The sequence below is a fragment of the Glossina fuscipes genome, unplaced genomic scaffold, assembly GCF_014805625.2.
Source record: "Glossina fuscipes isolate IAEA_lab_2018 unplaced genomic scaffold, Yale_Gfus_2 222, whole genome shotgun sequence".
Lineage (NCBI taxonomy): Eukaryota > Metazoa > Arthropoda > Insecta > Diptera > Glossinidae > Glossina > Glossina fuscipes.
The window spans coordinates 1,870,906-1,890,143 of NW_023998565.1; the positions used below are offsets into that span (position 1 = coordinate 1,870,906).

Sequence of the window (19,238 nt, forward strand, 5' to 3'; positions counted from 1 at the left end):
GTGCGAGAACCACTAGAAAAAGCTTCGAAAACATGACAAGTAAACTATAACAAATTGGTAACCGTGAATCTTCCTTTCCAAAAGCCATGCTGATGTGGAGAAATATACAAATTAATGGCAAAGGCCAAGAGCTGAGCCATAATTCGCTTGAACAGTTTATGTAAGACACTCAACTTGGCAATGCCTCTGTTGTCCTCAACAAGTTGTCTACTTCCACTTTTGTGAGTACGAATAAAAAAACTACTCTACGAACGCAAAGGGAAAACACCTACATTCAACGACTGGTTAAAAATCGTTGAGATAACAGCACATAGCTTCACATCGCAAGATTTAAGTACACATGATGGAATTCCGTCAGGCCCAGGCGCACAACTATATTTCAGAGAGCACAACCCTACAAAAACGTCACTTTTTGAAACAATCAAATTATTAATTGAAACCAAGTTATCGGATATGGATAGTTTGCTAATAAATCAAAATGGGCAATCGAAAAGTTTCGTCGGAAGTATTCAGCAAAGAGATTTGAGGTTTGAGTCTCATCCGAGGGCTCAGAGCCATTAAAAGAAACATGCGGGGGATTTATGGAGATGCTTCTTTTGGAGTTAACAACCTTAAAAAAGTGTTTAGGATTAGTAAATAGAGAGGAACGGTGGAGCAGCTGCCCTTTATTTCTCTGCCCGCAGTACCGCCTCACAATAAAAAAGAAAAAATATATATATATATAAAAAGTAATATATATTTTAATCTAACTCAACGTCATTACGTAATTATGTTGTTCGTCCTGTATGACGTTCGTTGGCCCTATTTTATTCCGTTTGTTCTGTCCCAAGTTTTCCTATACTTTACTCATGCGCGTTTCCTTCCGTTCTCCGCCTCAGCAGTGGAGTACACTATTTATTTATTCATATTCTTTTCCGTTTTCTTAAATAAAACAATATCTTGTAATCCTCTTATAAGTTGGCAGCCTTTGAGTCGGTGACAGATTGATGATTTTTACAAGTAGTGAAGAGGTGCTCATGAACCTGCTCTAGCTCCCTGAGAATAGCCGCAAATGTAAAATTATTCGATTCTTTCCTTTCAATGCTGTTTGTATTCAATCGAGGACAAGCCCAAACTGCAAAACACCAAGGCAGACAATTTCACCACAATACAAACTTTTAAGTCATTAACAGGGCTTAGCTACTTGCCCTTTTTACCAGGATGTCTTGAATAATATAGATTTTTCCTTATTTTTTCTTGAAAAGGCTTTAACAAGCACTTTATTTACTTATTTTGGGTTAGTTTCAATATAATCCAGTTTTGAATTGCGCATAAGCAAAAAAAAATAAAACTTAAACTTTTAAATAGTCATTAAAACATCAGCAAGTAAATAAATACAATTTAGCACTAATATAACTAAACAGTTGTTAACATAACCGCATATGTTTCTTGTTTTACTTTTCAAATAGAAATTTGTTATTGTTAACGGATCGCTTTTTCTTTCGGTACCTTAGTTTATTCGTTCTTCAACGTATTCTTTCTTTTTATTTATTTTTCTTTTCTTTCACTTTTGCCAAATACATTCCTTTTTTAAATGACTTATTTCTTGTTTTTATAAAGTATTCATTATCAGGAAATTATGCAATTAGACACAAACCTTGTAGTACTTGTAATACTTGTAAAACTTTTGATATGTTCCGTTTCACATTTTTGTTTCTTTTCTTGTACTGAATTTCGCTAATTACATAGATATATACAAGACATTATCAATTCCTTTCTTATTAATATGTTTTATGCCTTTATTAATACTTATAATGATTTAAACCAAATTTTGTATCGATAACACTTACAAGTAGAAAACAACATTATATTTTCCTCTTTTTTTTCTTCTTTTTAATTTTTAATAAATTGTTACTACAAAGAAAGTCAATTCCTCTGATTTCAACGTCACCATCCCTCCAATCCAATCTCTTTCACAACTGAAACTTCACCCCTCGCGTAGCCAAAAAACAGCCACCGAAAACTCAAGCATAATTTTTTCGCTCTCTTCTCTCAAATTGTTTCATTTTTCTCTCACTTGGTCTCTTCGTGCATAGCGGCAAGCCGTTATCTTTGTGATCATGCGATTTTGCATAACGGCATGCCGTTATTATTACATTTACCACAAAAACAGACCGACTGACACCCTACTATAACTTTGTTCGCGGACGTTACAAAGTATCTGCAATAACATTGGTGGTTGAGTGAATTAATTCTATGTCTTGGTGACTAATAAATCACTTGAGTACTTACTTAAACTAATTTATGAATACGACACTTATAAAAATTCAGAACCATATTTAAAGCAAAATGAAAATTCTTAATTAATGAATTCATAGAAATAATAAAATTTTTACAAATAAAAAAGAAAAGCCCTTTGCCTTTGAAGCATATAATTTGTCCTTTTTTTTTCAATTGTCACCAAATTCAGCCGCTCATGTGGAACCAAATACAGAGTCGCTCTTTCAATCCCTCTCAGATGGAACCAAATTCCGAGTCGATTTTTAAATTCAACCAGTTATCAACAAATGCAGACTCCCTCTTTTAATTCAGCATAAACTTAATTTTTTATTTACGTTTCTACATTCTTCATATAAAGGTAAACAATGGCATATATGGCAGAAGATGTTGTACTATTATTTAATTCTAAAAACTGATGATAGAAATAAAAAGGAGAAAGATACAAAGAACTACATTTTTACGCTCTAGTGTATGGAGTGGGCGCGGTTGACTGTTTCTATTTTCAGATAAAAAAAGATAAATAAATAAAAGTGCGGACATGTTTAGATTCATTCCAAGTTTAAAACTGGCCAAGAATTTATAAACTTTATGGAGCTTGTTTCTGTTATAAAGGTATTGAAAAGAAAATAAATTTTTTTTTTCTATAATATTAAGCAGGCGTGGTCAATCTTTTCTATTTTTGACCAGGTACCAGCCTCGTCCATAGTTTATTATTTATTACTTTTGAAAAGCAGACGTGTTCTCAGTTTACATGGTGGTGTGGGCGTCTCCTTCCACCGACTTGGCCCATTTTCAATACCAAGCTGCGTGAAAGAACTTTCAATGTTCCCGCCAAATTTGAAGTCAATCGCTTCATTTTTGCGCCCAGGAGAATGTTTAAAACCAACATTACACCGACACTCGTGCTTAAATCGATTTAAAATTTGATGATGATCAAGAATACTTCGCGGGGTCTCTAATGCTTCCTTCTGGGCGTTGCAAACGTTTGGAAAGAGTTGCGGTTTATTTCCACACGTTATGTATGAGAATGTTTAAAATATGTCATATAAACGAAATAAGAAACTTCCATCTAAATTAAAAAAATGCATTTGAAATATATGGGAAGGGAAGAAAGTAAATGAACGAGCACAAGGAAAATTATCAAGTGAAAAAATTGTCTAAAGTATCAACTCGTTAAATGAAATTAGAAAAATTTAGGTTTGCTAGATACAACACACTCACACTATCATCTCTAGAAGAACAATTGCTCCTACAAAATACATAGCGTCAGCGATGCGAAATATTCCCACGAAGCCACGTTTCTGAAAACGCGAATAAATCAAACACGTTATCCCTTAAAATAGTTTCACCTTTATCACATTTGACAGAATTTGAAGAAAGTCTTTTACTTCGGTAATTTAGATGAGCAGCTTTAAGTTGATTGCAAACATTTTGAAGAACACTTTTCAGTTAAGAATTACTACTGCTTACGATGTTGTACGATGTTGTCACAAAGACACATCGAAATCGATGAAGAACGCTACGGCAAGAAACAAAACGTGTAATATGACATAATAACATTCAGTCTTATTATATCCTACACGACTTGTTATAGTGAGGATGTATGCAAAACCCAGAGGTACACCCATCTAAGACACACCCATCTTTTATTACGCCGATCGATTCAGAATCATTTTCTAAGTTGATCTAAGCCTGCTTGTCCGTCTTTTTGACTCATAATAGTAAATTTATGAAGAAATCTAACTTACCGAGTTTGGACCACGTAGATCTATTTTTTGGATACAAGGAAACGTAACTCCCTGCGCCAAAAAAGCCTAATTCCTAATTTTTGATGAAAATTGGCTAGCAATTGAATAAAAGAATTAAGTGGCCTTAATTTGAACCACATGAGTCTATTCCTTCCCTCACTCCATATAATTTAACTGATGGTATCTTAATAATTCATAGGAGCGTTTCGGCAAAAAAAAAATAACAGTAGAGAATTAGGATCACATAGGTGTATTTCTTTTGGACCCCCACTTATATAGATGCTATTACGATATGCAAACTCTTATATGGAGAGAAAATCGAAACTTCCAATATGTGGGCTTACATGAAAATTATGGCTTTGCATGAAAATAATGTGTAGCTCTTGGTGTACTGTTATCAAAACGAGTGAACTAGGGGAAGTGGTTTAGAGTATGTGATGTATGTGCGCCGACTATAATGTTTTTAGTTGTTTTATCAGGTGATTAAAGAAGTTTTTAAACTTAATCGATCGATGATCACAGTTACGAACATAATATCACTTTTATCATCATACATTAGACGAAAAAGACCGACTGACAAATGGTACAGGATTAAATTTTATCTGCTTTTTGCCTAGACTGAAAATAAGTGGTATACAGTTAATGCGATTCTTTATTTTTTTTTACCTGTTCGCACCACTTTTGAGCGCTTTTGTAAATTTATATACGATATCTTCTGCTTTGTGAACGGAAGGATGCGTACCACAGATACTACACAGATTGGCAGATGAACAAATGGAGGGATTATCAGAGAAACAGGTGCATTCCGAGTTTGAAAGGGCCAAGAATTTATGTTCTTTGTGAAGTTTTTGAAGCTTTTATACGTAACGAATATATTCACAAATTTCCATATATAATATACACTATAATATTGGATAGACGCTGTCGATTTTTCACATTTAGAATATGTGTTGAAATTTTTGTAAATTTATCTGCCGTTGATGGTGAGTAATGAACAGTTTTTTATTCCTTTAGAAAAACGTAGGTGCTTTCGGTTTACGTGATACTGTAGACGTGCACATCTAGTAGTTTTCAATACCAAGCTGCGTTCAAGAACTTTCAATGTTTGTGCCCAGTTTGAGCTCGATAGCTTGTTTTCTGAATAGCTTCATTTATGGAAAATGTTTACAGCAGACATGATACGGACAGACATGCTTGAATCAAATCAAAATTTGTTGCTCACGAATATATACACTTTGAGGGGTTTCTGAAACTTCTTTCTGGGAGTTGCAAAATTTTGGTAAAATGAATATACACTTTATCCTTCGGCGATAGGTATAATTACATAAAATTTTGTAGGTACCATACCAGCACGACATATAATTAAGAAAAGCGCAAAGTTCTGCAAGACAATGTGAGGGCATCGCTGCTGTTGTACAAATTACTAAAAAAAATGCGTTCAAATATGTTAAAACCAGTATTGAAAATGAGCCCATCATCCTCGTAGATGACGGAAGAGTAACTGTAAACTTTTAATTATTAATAGACTACAATCGATTCTTATTATGAGTTTACTTATATGTGAGCAACGGTAACCCTGTGCGTAGTTTTTTTTTATGTTTAGTAAATACTTCTTCGTCACATATACTCGTAATAAGTAAATAATAATCAATAAATAAAAAATTTTACAGTTCTTTCTCAAATTTTCTACTTAAAATATTTTTAAAAATGCTTCATTGTTTAAGCGCAGAAAAGAAACGCTAAGAGTAAAAAGAATAGCTCGTTTGGAGTACTATTTCGACGAAGTAATATTTCCGACAAATAAGTGGTATACCTATTGGAATATACAAATTGTCTTGTAGACGATGTTACTGTGGTAACTGAACTACACGCACACGCAAAGGTGCACGGAATTTATTTTATAGTCGAAATGAATGACCAATATTACTTGATTGTTTATTAATATCAATTAACAATATTTTATTTACCTTTCACAAATTTGAAATATTTTATTTCTGTATGTGCCGATAACAACTTCCGTGAGATTCTGTTTTTATTTTACACCTTTTTTTTCTAATAAATGCAACTTTGAAAAATCTGAACTAGTTATAAAAAATCAATACTTACGCAAAATGATATCTACGCACTAATTATGTGTTTGTTATTTAATTAGCTCTCATATTAAAGACGAACCTTGAAAACCATTTGGCCGAGAGTTATGTACGGCTTGCATCATTCGAAATTAAGTTTGAAGAAACAACGGGAAAATAAAGAGCAAATATGACGTTTGTTTGCAATGATATAATCAATAGCAAAGTCACGCAAATGTAAAATTATCTAAAATTTTTGACAAAATAAAATGTGCTGAAAAAATTTCACATTATTCATATAATCTCATATTTTTATTTGTTGGGAAAACTTTGATCTGTAAAACTGAACTTTTATTTTAATAAGTACCATTTTAAATTTATACAATATATTAATACGCTAATATTTGAATTTACCTGTAAAGAACGTATAATATTTTAAAATGGATAGCAAATCAATCGTAGCTTTTTATTATAAGATAAAAATTATCTTTTGAATTTCCACAAAACATCTTAAACTGATTATTATTTCTGGATCATTTCAATACAATTCAATTTGCAATTGCAAACGACATGTCAACTTTTTGGCTTATGAAACATTCCCCATTTTGTGCGGGTCTACGAAAAGAGATGTGGATTCCATCCACGCAATCACGTCAATAAATATTAGGAATATTTCAATCACTATTTATTGTACAATAATGTGTATCAAGAACCAGTTACTTACCAGCAGCGATATCAAATTTCGTTTAGAACCACTCTTTTTGTACTGACATTATCGCCCCAACGAATTCCTCGCAAAGTTTTTATCTTATTTCTTGCATGATTTCTGATACAACAACAGAAATGGTGCTCTGTGCAACGCTTAAGTTAAATCGCCATCAAGTGTTTTAAGACCCTAGCAACTCCAAAGTAAGGACTAAATGGTTTACTGGGACGTAGATGTTTCTTATGTCATCACTTGTCCCATACTTTCTCTAGAATGTATTCAAAAGCCTTTATTGGCGCGTGAGACTTCTGTAGAAATCTACATGAAACAGTCTACATACATTTGTATTTTAATTTACGTCCCGCAGATCCCCTGTACGTCTTATAAGATTACTTTTCCGCCAATCTCGATGTTTCTCTATTGCTGAGTGATATAATGTATGGAAAGGAAATACGAGTGCAGCCGTTCTAATACTCGTTATATGCAAAGCTGTCATCCCATCGTTGAAAATTTCATTCAAGGTTGCTCGTAAACCAACCGCAGAGTATTCAAAGTAATGGTGCTTTAACAAGATAGCGAATTAAGCAATAAAGGGATTGATTAATATAATAAATATAACCAATTTTTGCTAAAAGGCTCGTTTAGAGCTCTAAATACTTTTTTATAAGAAATGCCGTTAGATAATTGGAAAAAAATGTAACCACTTTTGTTATAACAAAAAATTCGAATCTAAAGTTTAGCTTTATTATCAACTTCACCTTCGCAAATAGATAGTAAATGGTTATCTAAAGGTTTAAAAGGTTTAAAATTTAGGCAAACTGCCACGGGCGATCCAATAGTTTCAATGCGATGCATACGTTTAGATTTTAACCGAAATTGCTCAATAGTACAATTAGTTTGCCTTAGTTCTAAACTAGTACGAGCGTCCCCAATATAAAAATCATCGCCTAATAAAAATATGAAAATATTAGTAAACCGAGTGTTAAGTAAATACCTATATATAAAGACTATGTAGAACCTGGTAAAACTGAGACTATACCATCATCACACAAATATAAGATGGGTAAATAAAAAGCCACACCACATTTATCACGCTCCTGAGCAAACTTTTGCAGTTTATCAAAAGATCCACTACAAGTAAAGCGGGTTATTTCGTAGAATTGTGGCGAAGATAGATGGATTTTTTTATCACGGTGCATTTGCAGGTACTGCATGGGGCTTAACCACTTTATAAAAGTACACGCAATTACTTGAGAGAAACATAAACTTATTCATTCAATAGATATTTACCAGGCACTCTTTAACTTCAGTTTTTTCAGGCAATAACATAGGAGTTTCTTGTAGAAAGCTTACAAAAAATGTGGTTTCGTAACTAAATAATTTTCAAATAAAGGTTGATTAGATTAAAAAAGTGACGAGCCTTTGAATATGTTTATTTATTACCCTTTTCTAAGTGCAGCGGGAGTAGCCCAACATGACCATTTGTGAAGTGACCACAAATCCGGCACGACTTTTAATTCGCGACACATACGCAGAAACTGCCGCGGATCGTTATGAACAATTTCCTGCCAATAACTTTGCTGGTAATCACAGGCAGGTTTGCAGAAGGACCATTGCTGAATCGTGAGTAATTGCTCACGATTGCGACATATAAATACACCTACCTCTTCGAAAGTCTCACGCAAAGCGTTTATACGCAAAGAAATTTCTCTACACCAAAAAATTGTTAATGGACAACAATAGTATGGAAAGCCGAATAAGTCCTACCTTGGCATTGCGTTGGTTGAATTAAAAAGTTGATCATAACAACGACCTCCCAACAATTTCTCAAACATTTGTTCAGTTACACCAAAACTTTCGAAGTATTTCAACCATTCTATAACCTCGTCACTTTCATCATATAATCCACCAGGGAAAACAGTTTGATCTTCAATGAAAGCTGTGCGATCTGAGCGTTTTAACATTAACAGCTAAAACAACCACAGTTCATAAGAAGTAGGATTAGAATATATCCATTACCTTGTAGTTAAAAACGTGCACCTCGTCAGTTGTTTTGACACATATAATTAAGCTGGCAGAATCCCTCCACATAGGAAGCTCTGATATTTCTCTTGCCATCTGTGTAAGTGCTCCTTTTGCGCGGTAACAACTTTTTTAGGAAAAAAACTGTTTGTAAAACTTTCTTTTGTGCCAGGGTTTGCTATTGTTGAAAGTCATAGAAAAATATCGTGTGTTTATTATACCTAGGGTGCTTTGCTTAATTCTTGGCGTAAATTACTACGCAATGTCAGCATACATATCTTGTAATACAACAAAATTTATACATGTGACTTCTACTTACTACTTTAAATATTTCTAGAGTTTGAAGTTTGTTCTAAAAACTGCGCTATATTCGAATCTGCAATAAAAACTAGAGATGGAATGAATGAAAAAATGAAAGCAAAAAACAGTTAAGAAAGCAAACACAATATGAAAATTATGAGATGTAAATAAATGTAGAAATATAATATTACCAACATAAGTTGGAACAACGTTCAAATGTCGACAAAGAAAAACCTGCTAAAATAAGGTCCAGCGTATTCATAACCGTATGAAAAATGGTGAAGACGGGAATTGCGGTGAATCTTACTGCTTGTATCATATGGTGAGGCATGTAAATATTTTAGAGGAGTGTAAAACAATTTGAAAGTTATTTAACAAAAATGAAACTGAAATGACTTATACATATCATTGCGTTAATGTATTCATTGTGTTGATAAACTCGAGAATAATTTACAAACCATTAAAAGTACAACAGCAATGTTTGGTTCCATTCTTCGTTACGTAATCACCTTCACCTCTCTCATCTCTAATATCAGCAAACAATCGGCATGCAAGGTTCTTCATCACGTTATTTTTACGTACACAACAATTTAAGTAATCACCCACGTACGATGGCTTCTGCACCCTCCAACGCCCTTTAAGGGACACTGAAGAGTAGCCGTAAAAGTAATAGTTTGATAGTTCGACAGACGTGAGAGTTTCCAGACTTAACGTTACGGGAGTTCCAAAAAATGTCACAGGCGGCCTAAAATTTTTGTTCCAATTCAGGTTGCCGAAATACTACTACTTAGCCAGTTTTGCTGGGAAATTTTGAAATTTGCAATTTTTTTCCATGTACCGACTTTTCATTTTAAATTTCATCGTAATAAGTTTTAATCTATTTAGAAAATTATACTGGAAATGATTCTGAATCGATACTTAAAATAAAAGATGGGTCTATCCTAAGTCCTTCTGAATGTAACATACAGCCTGCACCACAGGTGGTGTGGGGTGGGGAGGTTCAATTAAGTGAACCAAATTTGAAACACATGGATCCATTTGTTGGAACCCACTCTATATGAAATTTGTCATCTTAGTAAGCTCGTCAGAAAATCTTTAATTGTTAAAAATAATAAACCAAAAAAATTAATAGTAGGGGATTGGGACTGCATAGATCTATTTTCTAGATCCTAACAGGTAAAGGTTATCATGAAAGGTAAGTCCTTATATGGAGAGAAAGTATAATTTCTAGTTTTTCTAAATTTTTTACGTTTATCAAGTGCACTAACTAGATAAATACGCATATGTCCGTAGCAAAAGGTTTGTTCGCTAAAACTGTAATATTTAGAAAAATTTGTTATGCATTTAAACACGATACTTATTGATTACGGAAGTCTTCGATCAACTTCCACTAGTAACGAAACGATTAGGGGTCAATTTGCAATGGATTATTTTAAAAGTCAATGTTTTGACCAAATCCAGCCATCGGTTTAGCAATATTTCGATATCTTTCAGTACAGAAGCAACTCGTCTAAAAGAAAAAAAACAGCCTCAACTTCTTCAAGAAGTGACTCCTGTCAATCAAGGACATTCTTCAAATGAGAAAACAACATCAGTAGACATTTGTCCTCATACACTGGTCGACAAGATCACTTTTCGTATAATCAGAAAAACTTATAATCAGACTTTCTGGTGTCAATGCGAACGAACACTACCAATTCTATAAAGTCCATTGATAGTGAATTAATACCATTAGTAAACTATATCATCAATTGGCATGCGACCAGTTTCTGAGTACATTGGCCACTCATCTAAATCAGTTATGAAAAGCCGAGTGTGTTCCTTGAAGCATTAACGCGGCTTCAAGTTATGTTAGGACAATAGATATATTACAGTTTATTAACTCAACATGGGTATACACCATCTTTCCGGCTTTCGAAGCTATCAAACTCTATGTTTGATGGCGATATACCAGCAGCGGGAATTTGACGTAAAAAAAAAGTAATATCTCATGGTCAATGTCTCAGGAGAAGCTGAAAGCCGCTTGAGTACACCTTTCTCAAACGGTTCCTGGTAGCAACATTAATTGAAAAGATCATCAATTAATTACTTCACTTGAAATGTGTCTTCCATTGAGAGTTTACATAACACAACGCGAGAGTTTCTACTAGCATTAAATAATAGCGGATACAACGATTTGAAGCCCTCCCTCTTCCACATTTTGATCGGAAAAATGGATGGTTATTTACGCATCAGATTCAAAGCAACCAACGTGGTTGCTCAACAATAATGATTTGCTGTCATTCTTGGAATTCTACTTTCAAACTGAGGAGCCCATCTCTCGTAAAGAACGCTCAGCACTTGCTCCAAACAAAACGTGGTCTTCAGCAACTGCTATAGATAAAAACAATGATAAATTTAAATTCTGCTACATTGAAAATCATGCTCTATTCCTTCGTCACTGTTTGTATAATTTTGTATAATTTTGTATTTACGCTGAGGTCTTATTTATCTTTGGTTTTTGCTATTATTACCTTATATCATTTTAAGAAGTGCAGGTAATCATATCTTAATACGACTGCAGCCGGTAATGCGTGTACAGCTTCTTTATGTGCGGTATTCCTATCGCAAACTACTGCTTGCACATCGAACCCAATGTCTTTAGCCAGGTTGATGTTGTCTAGTAGTACTTTTATTTATTTATTTATTTATTTATTCTACTTATACATCAAACTCAACTAAAACAAATTGACAGGCGAGTTCAATTGACTCTTGAAGCAAATCTTAAATTAATTAATATTAAAGCTTAGTATAAGTGTAATAAACAAATAAGAAGGAAAAAAAAGAAAAAAGCATGTATACAACTAGCATAGAGCCACACCCATAATCAGTACAGGGCCAAATTGCAAACGAACCCCTAAGCCATCGCAAACATGCATAAGCTTGTCTACCGATTATAGTTAACAACAATTAACTTTCAAGTCATAATGGCCAGTTTAAATACGACATAGGTAAATCACGCTTACTAAGCAATGTTGCTTTAATGGACTTTAAAGACTTAGACAATGAGAATAAGTGATAGACGTCATTTAGGTTCTTGCAAACAAGTCTGCGCGAGTTAAACAGCTAATAATTACATTTATATTGACTAAGTTTAACCAAGATAAAGTGCCTAGAGAAGCGGTTAGGGACATTAAAGCTTATTTCACCAAGTAATGCAGGCGAGTCAATAGTACCATTTATTACTTGGATTAAGAAGGAAACGTCAAGAACAAATCTACGTTTCTCAAGTGACGGTAAGGATAACAGAAACAACCTATTTTCATAGGGGGGAAGAAATGCAATTGAATCTTCATAGCACCTATATGAATGAGACCACACAACAGAGGCATATTCGAGTATAGGTCTAACCAAGCAAATGTACAGCCGTTTCGTAATGTAAGGACCACCTCTTTATAAAATCAAGCGCGGACGTAGCTCTGCTTAACGAGAGCTCAATATGCAAGTTAAAACGTAATCTATGGACAAATAGAACGCCTAAATCTGTGAACGTATCGACGTCCTCCAACTTATGCGAATCAATGAAATGCTGAGTTATGGATGACTTTCTTCTAGAGAAAGAAAGCTTCTTACATTTATTTGGATTTAGTTTTAGAAGATTCAAAGAGCACCATGCAACAAAATTATTCAAATCACTTTGAAGATAATGTGATTACGATTCTACAGAGAAGAAAGAAAACAGTTTCACATCATCAGCATACATTAAGATCTGGCTGAAATTAATCACCGATGGGAGATTATTAATGTATAAACTAAATAAAATGGGACCTAAATGGCTGACTTGAGGTACGCCAGATATAACGGGCAATTCATCCGAGGTGATAAAGTTGAACAAAACCCTGAAGGATCTGTTGTGCAGATAAGAGCTTATCCATTTCACTAAACAGAAAGGGAAGCCAGAGGCTTGGAGTTTAAAGATAAGTAAGTTATGGTTAACCGTATCAAACGCTTTGCTTAAATTAGTGTGTATCACATCTGTGCGAGAGCCACTAGAAAAAGCCTTGAAAACATGACAAGTAAACTCTAACAAGTTAGTGACTGTAGATCGACCTTTCCGAATGCCTTCCTGGTGCGGAGAAATATACGAATTAATGGCAAAGGCCACATGCTGAGTCACAATACGCTCGAACAACTTAAGCAAGATACTCAACTTGGGCATGCTATCTATAGTTCCCAACAAGTTGTCTACTTCCACTTTTGTGGATAGGAATAAGGAAGCTACTCTTCCAACACGAAGGGAAAACATCTAAATTCAAGTACAGGTTAAAAATCTTTGGGATCAAACCACATAACTCGACAGCGTAAGATTTAAGTACACATGATGGAATTTCACCAGGTCCAGGCGCACAACTGTATTTTAGAAAGCTGATCCCTTTTAAAACGTCATCTTCCGAAATAATCAAGTTAGGTATTGAAACCGAGTTAGGTATAGGATATGGGTAGTTTGCTGATAAATCGAAATTAGCAATCGAAAAGTTTCGTCGGAAATACTCAGCAAATAGATTTGAGATTTCAAAATCATCCGAGGAATCAGGGCCATTAAAAGAAACATGCGAGGTATGTGTGGAAATTTTTCTTTTTTAGTTGACAAATTTAAAAAAGTGTTTTGGATTAGCAAACTGAGAGTAATTAATGAACTGAAGGTGTCTGCAATAATATTGGTGGTTGATCGGTTGATTGGTGGTAAATCTACGGCTTGCAGCTGAACAAGCGAAATAGTCGCAAGCAGAGCCACTTTTCGAAAATTTTTCGAAAAGCTTGTTCTTTCTGTTCTTGTAACATACAATTTTGTTATTAAATCACGGGGAACACTTGCTTCGAGGACGAAACTGCTTGATCGGAACGGATGCGGCAATAGCTAGATTTAATATATTGTAGAACGATGACAGTAAGCTGTCAATACTTACAACTGAGAAAGCAAGCTTAAATTGTAAAAGATTTGATGTTAGCATTGAAGTATTGATTTTATGGAAATCACTATATTTATTTGAAAAAATTGAATTTGGAATGTTATGGCAGTTCAACAAACCATCATGCTTGTAAAGAAAGGAAATACACATTGCTGAATGATGAGGATCCTCAGGCAAGCTAAAAGGTAGACAACGATTAACACTAATCTGAGGAAAATTAGCAAAGCAGAAATCAAGCAGTCTACCATTGCAATTAGGGGTACGATTATATTGACATAACTTATGACCTAATAATTCATTAAAGAACATAACAGCTCTATCAGATCATAAAGTGGGAATCAAACAGCCAGAATTATCATTATAACACCAAGTGACTTGAGGCAAATTGAATGCAATGACCATATTGGTAGGTTTAGATTGCTTGGCCACTTCACAAATGAGCATGGTCTGTTCCTTATAAATGAAGATATACGAATTTGGGGGAATACAGGAGTAGGTTATATATTTTGCTCGAAACTCAATTGAACAGACCGGGCTGCCGTAGATATGGCAATTAAAACACCACCACCATTACGATACAATCGATCATTTCTGCAAACCTGAAACGAATTATGGAAAGTTCCGACGAATATAGATCAGGCTTTAACCAAGTTTCAGTGAAGGCCAAATAGAAAATATCCCTGCTGAATTTAGGAACGTACAACGAATTTTTGCATTTTGATAAGTGAGAGTTAATGAGGCTGAAGAAACATTTAGTTTTTTGAAGGGCGAAGGGAATAAATTCCTTAATTAAGGATCCAACTGGCCACAATGGTTTTTTTAACATCATATCCACGTTTTCAGTCAGGACAAGCATTTTAAAAGACGATATTGCCCTAGATTGAAAAGGACCCAATTTGAAAATGCTAACGCGTTTTAAATTGACTGATGGGACTTTCGCCGCCAGATAACATTTTATGTTATCTACAGATGTGTCAGGTGCCAATCTTGACACAAATATTGCTTTTCTGGGAGGAGCTGCCGTCAAGCAAATGTCATTATTACTAGGAACAGTAGGGTGCACGGCTGGAGAGTTATGAGATGGAGAGAATATTGAGGAGGTTACCACACTTGCACGAGCAGCTTGTGCGATATGCCCAGTTTGGTGGTCAGCGTTCCCTTCGAACTGCCGGGGAGAGAATGATTTATATTACTCTTTATTAGTTTTACGCGACGACGCCTGAGTTGACTGAGTAACGCCATTAGGAACGACATTCATCAAACCTAGACGACATTTATCAAACCTAGACTTAATTAGTTCAAACTTCTTCCACAAGGAGCTGAGATTTTTATTCAATTCCGAGAACACATTTCTCGTCTCCATGAAGAGTTTATAGAATTCAGTGTCCCGCTTCCTACAGTCAGGACATAACCAACGTAAACATTTCGAGGGAACAGCGACTGCGTCAGCAGCACGGCCGATAATACCGGCTCATTTTGCATGGCAAAACGATCACAAAGCCAACACGAAATAAATCGAATGAACAACACAAATTTTTTCAACAAATTTAAGCAACCTCTCCGTTACGTTGACACCCTTACAAGAAAGCGACAACAAAATTAAACTGCAAACACCCAAAAAAAAAAGAAAGAAAACAAAATCACAAAAATTCTCTCTCAAATTAGACGTAAACTTGACACTATTGAAGCAACGGTAAGCAAAGAACAGCCCACGAGAAACGCTGTAATCACCATAAGAAGAAAACACGAAAGAGACTTATTATCGAGAGCACCAAGTGCTGATCGCAAGAACCAAAATGAATATCACGACAAAATTTCAATATAGTTAATATAATTCTTTCACTTTTATACCTTTTATACTTATATACTTTTACAAACAATTAGGCTTCAAACACATAAAAAGCTTTAAAACAGTAGGATAAAAGAAAAAAGGGCAATAATTCTTTACACAAATTAAAACCGTACGATCACAGTACGATCAGTTGCCAAACTGGAATTAAACTTGAACGTGTGGAGGGGTGGCTGCTCATAATCATGTTAAACGGCGTCGCCAGGCTTCTTACAGCGATCACGAGTACCCTTCTGTAGGCACACGTGTTCTTCTTGCGCTCGTCGACATAATTGCACCCAATTATTGCATCGTTCGCCCGCGAATAAAGCACCTGATTGTTGGTGAAGACCTCGTCAAAATGCAGTTGTACAATTTTGTCGAGAGGACTCAATTTCCCCTCGACCTCCCAGAGTGTCTCCATCTCCGGCACCACGCTGTCAGCTATCGGTTCTACCTCTCGGCCTTCATATTTCGCTAGGCGCCGCCTCAACTCCTCTTTTTCCGCTTTAACCCCCTCCAACTGGTTCATAAGGCTAGCATGGGCCGAAGTTGACGGACCGCTGGTGTCATCTGCGTCCATAAAAACATCTGGGCTTATTAGATACTTACTTACTACAACTAGCCTACCTACACATGGCGCCCTAGTCAGATCGTCTGTCATTCGTATATCTCCTATTTGTGCTATCTCTTCCTCTCTTCCATCGAAACCCTACCTCGTCCTCGCTGTCAGGCCCAATGCGTAAGTTTTTGTCCCCTCTCTGTTGTAATTGTGAAATATCACAGAAAGCCGTTGGCTGGTGTTTTCCAAATGGTTTATACATGGTTTATAAAAAAAGTACCATCTATGGAGAATGGAGAGAACAAAGTGGTGCTTTCGATATATTTAAAAAATGGTGAAAAAAAATCTCACCACATTTTGGATGAATTTTGTTTGGGTTAATTTCCACAGCATGGCAGCATACAACAGAAACAAAATGTACCTCTCATTTATTTCGGTATTGATTTCAAGAATTGAAAAAAGAATAATAAAAAAGTATAAAGTTTTCTTATTTACCTACACTTGATCGAAAATTCGGTCCTTATGGAGCCTGGGTCTAATCTTGTAACTAGTGATAGGGATAAATGGATTCGGTTTTTGAAGGTTTCACCAACATATCCGCTACCTAAATAAATAAATAAAATAGCGAATGGTAGCCACATCGCAATTGGGCAGTGATTGTTCTATTGGGTCAACAAAGGCGTTTTGAAGTTTTGGACTTTTGTTAAGAGTGCAGCGTGCTAATGGCAAAGAAATATATATTTTTTGGAAGTCTTATTCTTGTAACAGTTACTTAATTTTCCATACTTACTGAATTATGTATATCTAATTTCTTTCACGACGACCTCTTCGCGTTAAGAGGATTTCGAGAATTGGAGGGATTTCTCAGCGTAGAACGTGAGCTTTTGGAGGATCCTTCCACCACAGCCCAATATATTGACTTTATGGAGGATTACAACAGATGGAACACATGACAGAAATAAACATTAATTCAATACTAATATCCAATTACTTTATTCCATTTTATTGTATGCTAGAACCAGATCATTCCTTTAAGACAATTGCCACTATTTCTTTTCCCTACAGATATTGAAAAGTTATATCGGCGTATTTTAATACATTAAGACGATAGGAGATTCCAAATCACTTAATGGAGAACCTCTGGAACGCGATCTGTCCCATGTCTGGCCGTAAAACGTCTTCAGAAAATTTTTAACGAAAACGAAATCTTTTGAGTTTTAATGAAAACTAGTCGAAGTTCTAACACCTCAAATTAAAAGAAAGAGAAGGTGAAGTTTACATTTATAGCGTTTTACATGCCTCGTGCAGCTGACTCTGTAGTTCGAGGAACCTATGAGGAACTAGTAGTGAATCGTGAAGATCTGCATATCTCAGTGACATGGTGGAAAAACAATCTACGTGTCACATTAGGGTCAACTTATATAGATTGAATCAGCCGCAACTGTCAAAAGATATGATAAAAACACAAAAGAAACAAATCTCCATAGCCTGTTCAAAAATAATGAAAAATTACAATGCGATTTGGAAATACGCAATATGGGAGGAACGTAATGGATCAAAAGTCGTAAGTGGTATATTAGACTATTTTATTATATGATTGACGTGGCAGTCATCAATTTATGGCTATCATATAAAAAAAAGAATAATCCAGACTTCATCTTAGGTGCTTGTAAATCGGAACACGCATTGATATTACGCAGATAGAAGCTAAAAAACACCGAAGTCCCACGAAGCCTGTCCCATGCAGCCTGTCTCACCGAAAGATACACGAACTGGAGCCATAAGCTGTGATGAAGAATGGTACAGTTCTAAATACAGACGTAAACTTGAAGGTTGCAAAGGTTTTTCAGAGACTGAGTGCATCACATCCAAGATATTGTTTTGCTATATTTTATTGATAAACGGATATTCCTATACTAATAAAGAATATAAATACGTCACCATTTAGATTTACTATAATTTCAGTAATAAAAACCTATTGTTGCCAAAAGTCTACATACCCCCTTTTTTCAAAATAAATGTTCAAGGTTATTACCTAATTTTTTCAATTATTTTTCTTCGTAACTTTTCACTATATTTCTATAAGAAACGATTTTTTGAAATTGAAAACAAAAAATAACGCATTGAAGCCTAAACAGTTGCGAAAAATGGTGGATGATTAAATTATATGTGTAATACATTTATATTCGATTGTGCGCTCCCGTCAAATTTTTTTGCATAGCGTGTGATGCATTTCTCTCTATTAGAAGAGTAGTGCATTGAGTAAACTTTCAATGTGCAATTTTCTGTTTGTTTTTAAGAGTTTTTTTATGACTTTGGAAGCCCCGGTGCCGATGTGCCGTGTACAGCTGGCATTTAACGCAACAGATTTGGTCCAGAAGCAAATCGATCTGAACGCCAAACTGTTAAAATAGACATAATGGTGACTGGGTTCTAATTTCTGAGTGATACAACCTAGTAACGATTTGCCTTTGCCTTTTGCTTTATGGAAAAAGATCATTAAAAGATTTAGCTTGATTAATGTCCATATCCCTAAGGCAAAGTTAGTCTAGTTGGATGACTCCGTATGCAAGTGCAACAATGTATGGAGTTACTCAACAGCTCTCACCGCGCGAGCGGATCTTTCTCGTCTTGTCGGTGCTGCTCCTGCTCGATTATGTTTCTTAATTAAGTTTTATGGGGTTTAAGTTAAGCTATTGTACATTTGGAACTCGTTTGTACTAATTTATTAATATAACTATTTCTTTTCTTTTTTTAGAATCTTGAATTTCTCGCTAACATTCTGTATTTTGTTA

General features: G+C 35.0%; 1 protein-coding gene and 1 long non-coding RNA gene across 6 annotated transcripts; one reads left to right on the forward strand and one right to left on the reverse strand.

Moving 5' to 3' along the window:
- Positions 1–5,529: 5,529 nt before the first annotated feature.
- LOC119642420 lies at positions 5,530–18,334 on the forward strand. 2 transcript variants are annotated; one of them, XR_005248049.1, is made up of 3 exons: positions 5,530–5,889; positions 17,509–18,007; positions 18,107–18,334. It is a non-coding gene; the product is annotated as an uncharacterized LOC119642420 (long non-coding RNA). The 2 variants fall into 2 exon arrangements; XR_005248050.1 differs by lacking the exon at positions 5,530–5,889 and adding an exon at positions 9,181–9,426.
- On the reverse strand, positions 7,487–8,975 carry LOC119642419 (nucleoside diphosphate-linked moiety X motif 19). 4 transcript variants are annotated; one of them, XM_038041582.1, is made up of 6 exons: positions 8,802–8,975; positions 8,550–8,752; positions 8,238–8,492; positions 8,073–8,124; positions 7,801–8,008; positions 7,487–7,729 (listed from the first exon to the last, which is right to left on the reverse strand). In XM_038041582.1, the coding sequence occupies exons 1-6, from the start codon at positions 8,898–8,900 to the stop codon at positions 7,512–7,514; spliced, it is 1,035 nt and encodes a 344-aa protein (XP_037897510.1). In that variant the 5' UTR covers positions 8,901–8,975; the 3' UTR covers positions 7,487–7,511. The 4 variants fall into 4 exon arrangements, with proteins under 4 accessions (XP_037897510.1, XP_037897509.1, XP_037897508.1 ...); XM_038041581.1 differs by having other exon boundaries at positions 8,073–8,154; positions 8,226–8,492; positions 8,823–8,973; XM_038041580.1 differs by having other exon boundaries at positions 7,822–8,008; positions 8,073–8,154; positions 8,226–8,492; positions 8,802–8,972.
- Positions 18,335–19,238: the final 904 nt, after the last annotated feature.

Excerpts from the sequence above, each read along its gene's own strand:
- LOC119642419 (XM_038041579.1), bottom strand. The coding sequence starts at position 8,900 with ATGGCAAGAGAAATATCAGAGCTTCCTATGTGGAGGGATTCTGCCAGC. Across the intron at positions 8,155-8,225 it reads CCCGCTGCACTTAGAAAAGG|TTACGAAACCACATTTTTTG; the intron begins GTAATAAATAAA and ends AAAATTATTTAG. Across the intron at positions 8,009-8,072 it reads CTGAAGTTAAAGAGTGCCTG|TGGTTAAGCCCCATGCAGTA; the intron begins GTAAATATCTAT and ends ACTTTTATAAAG.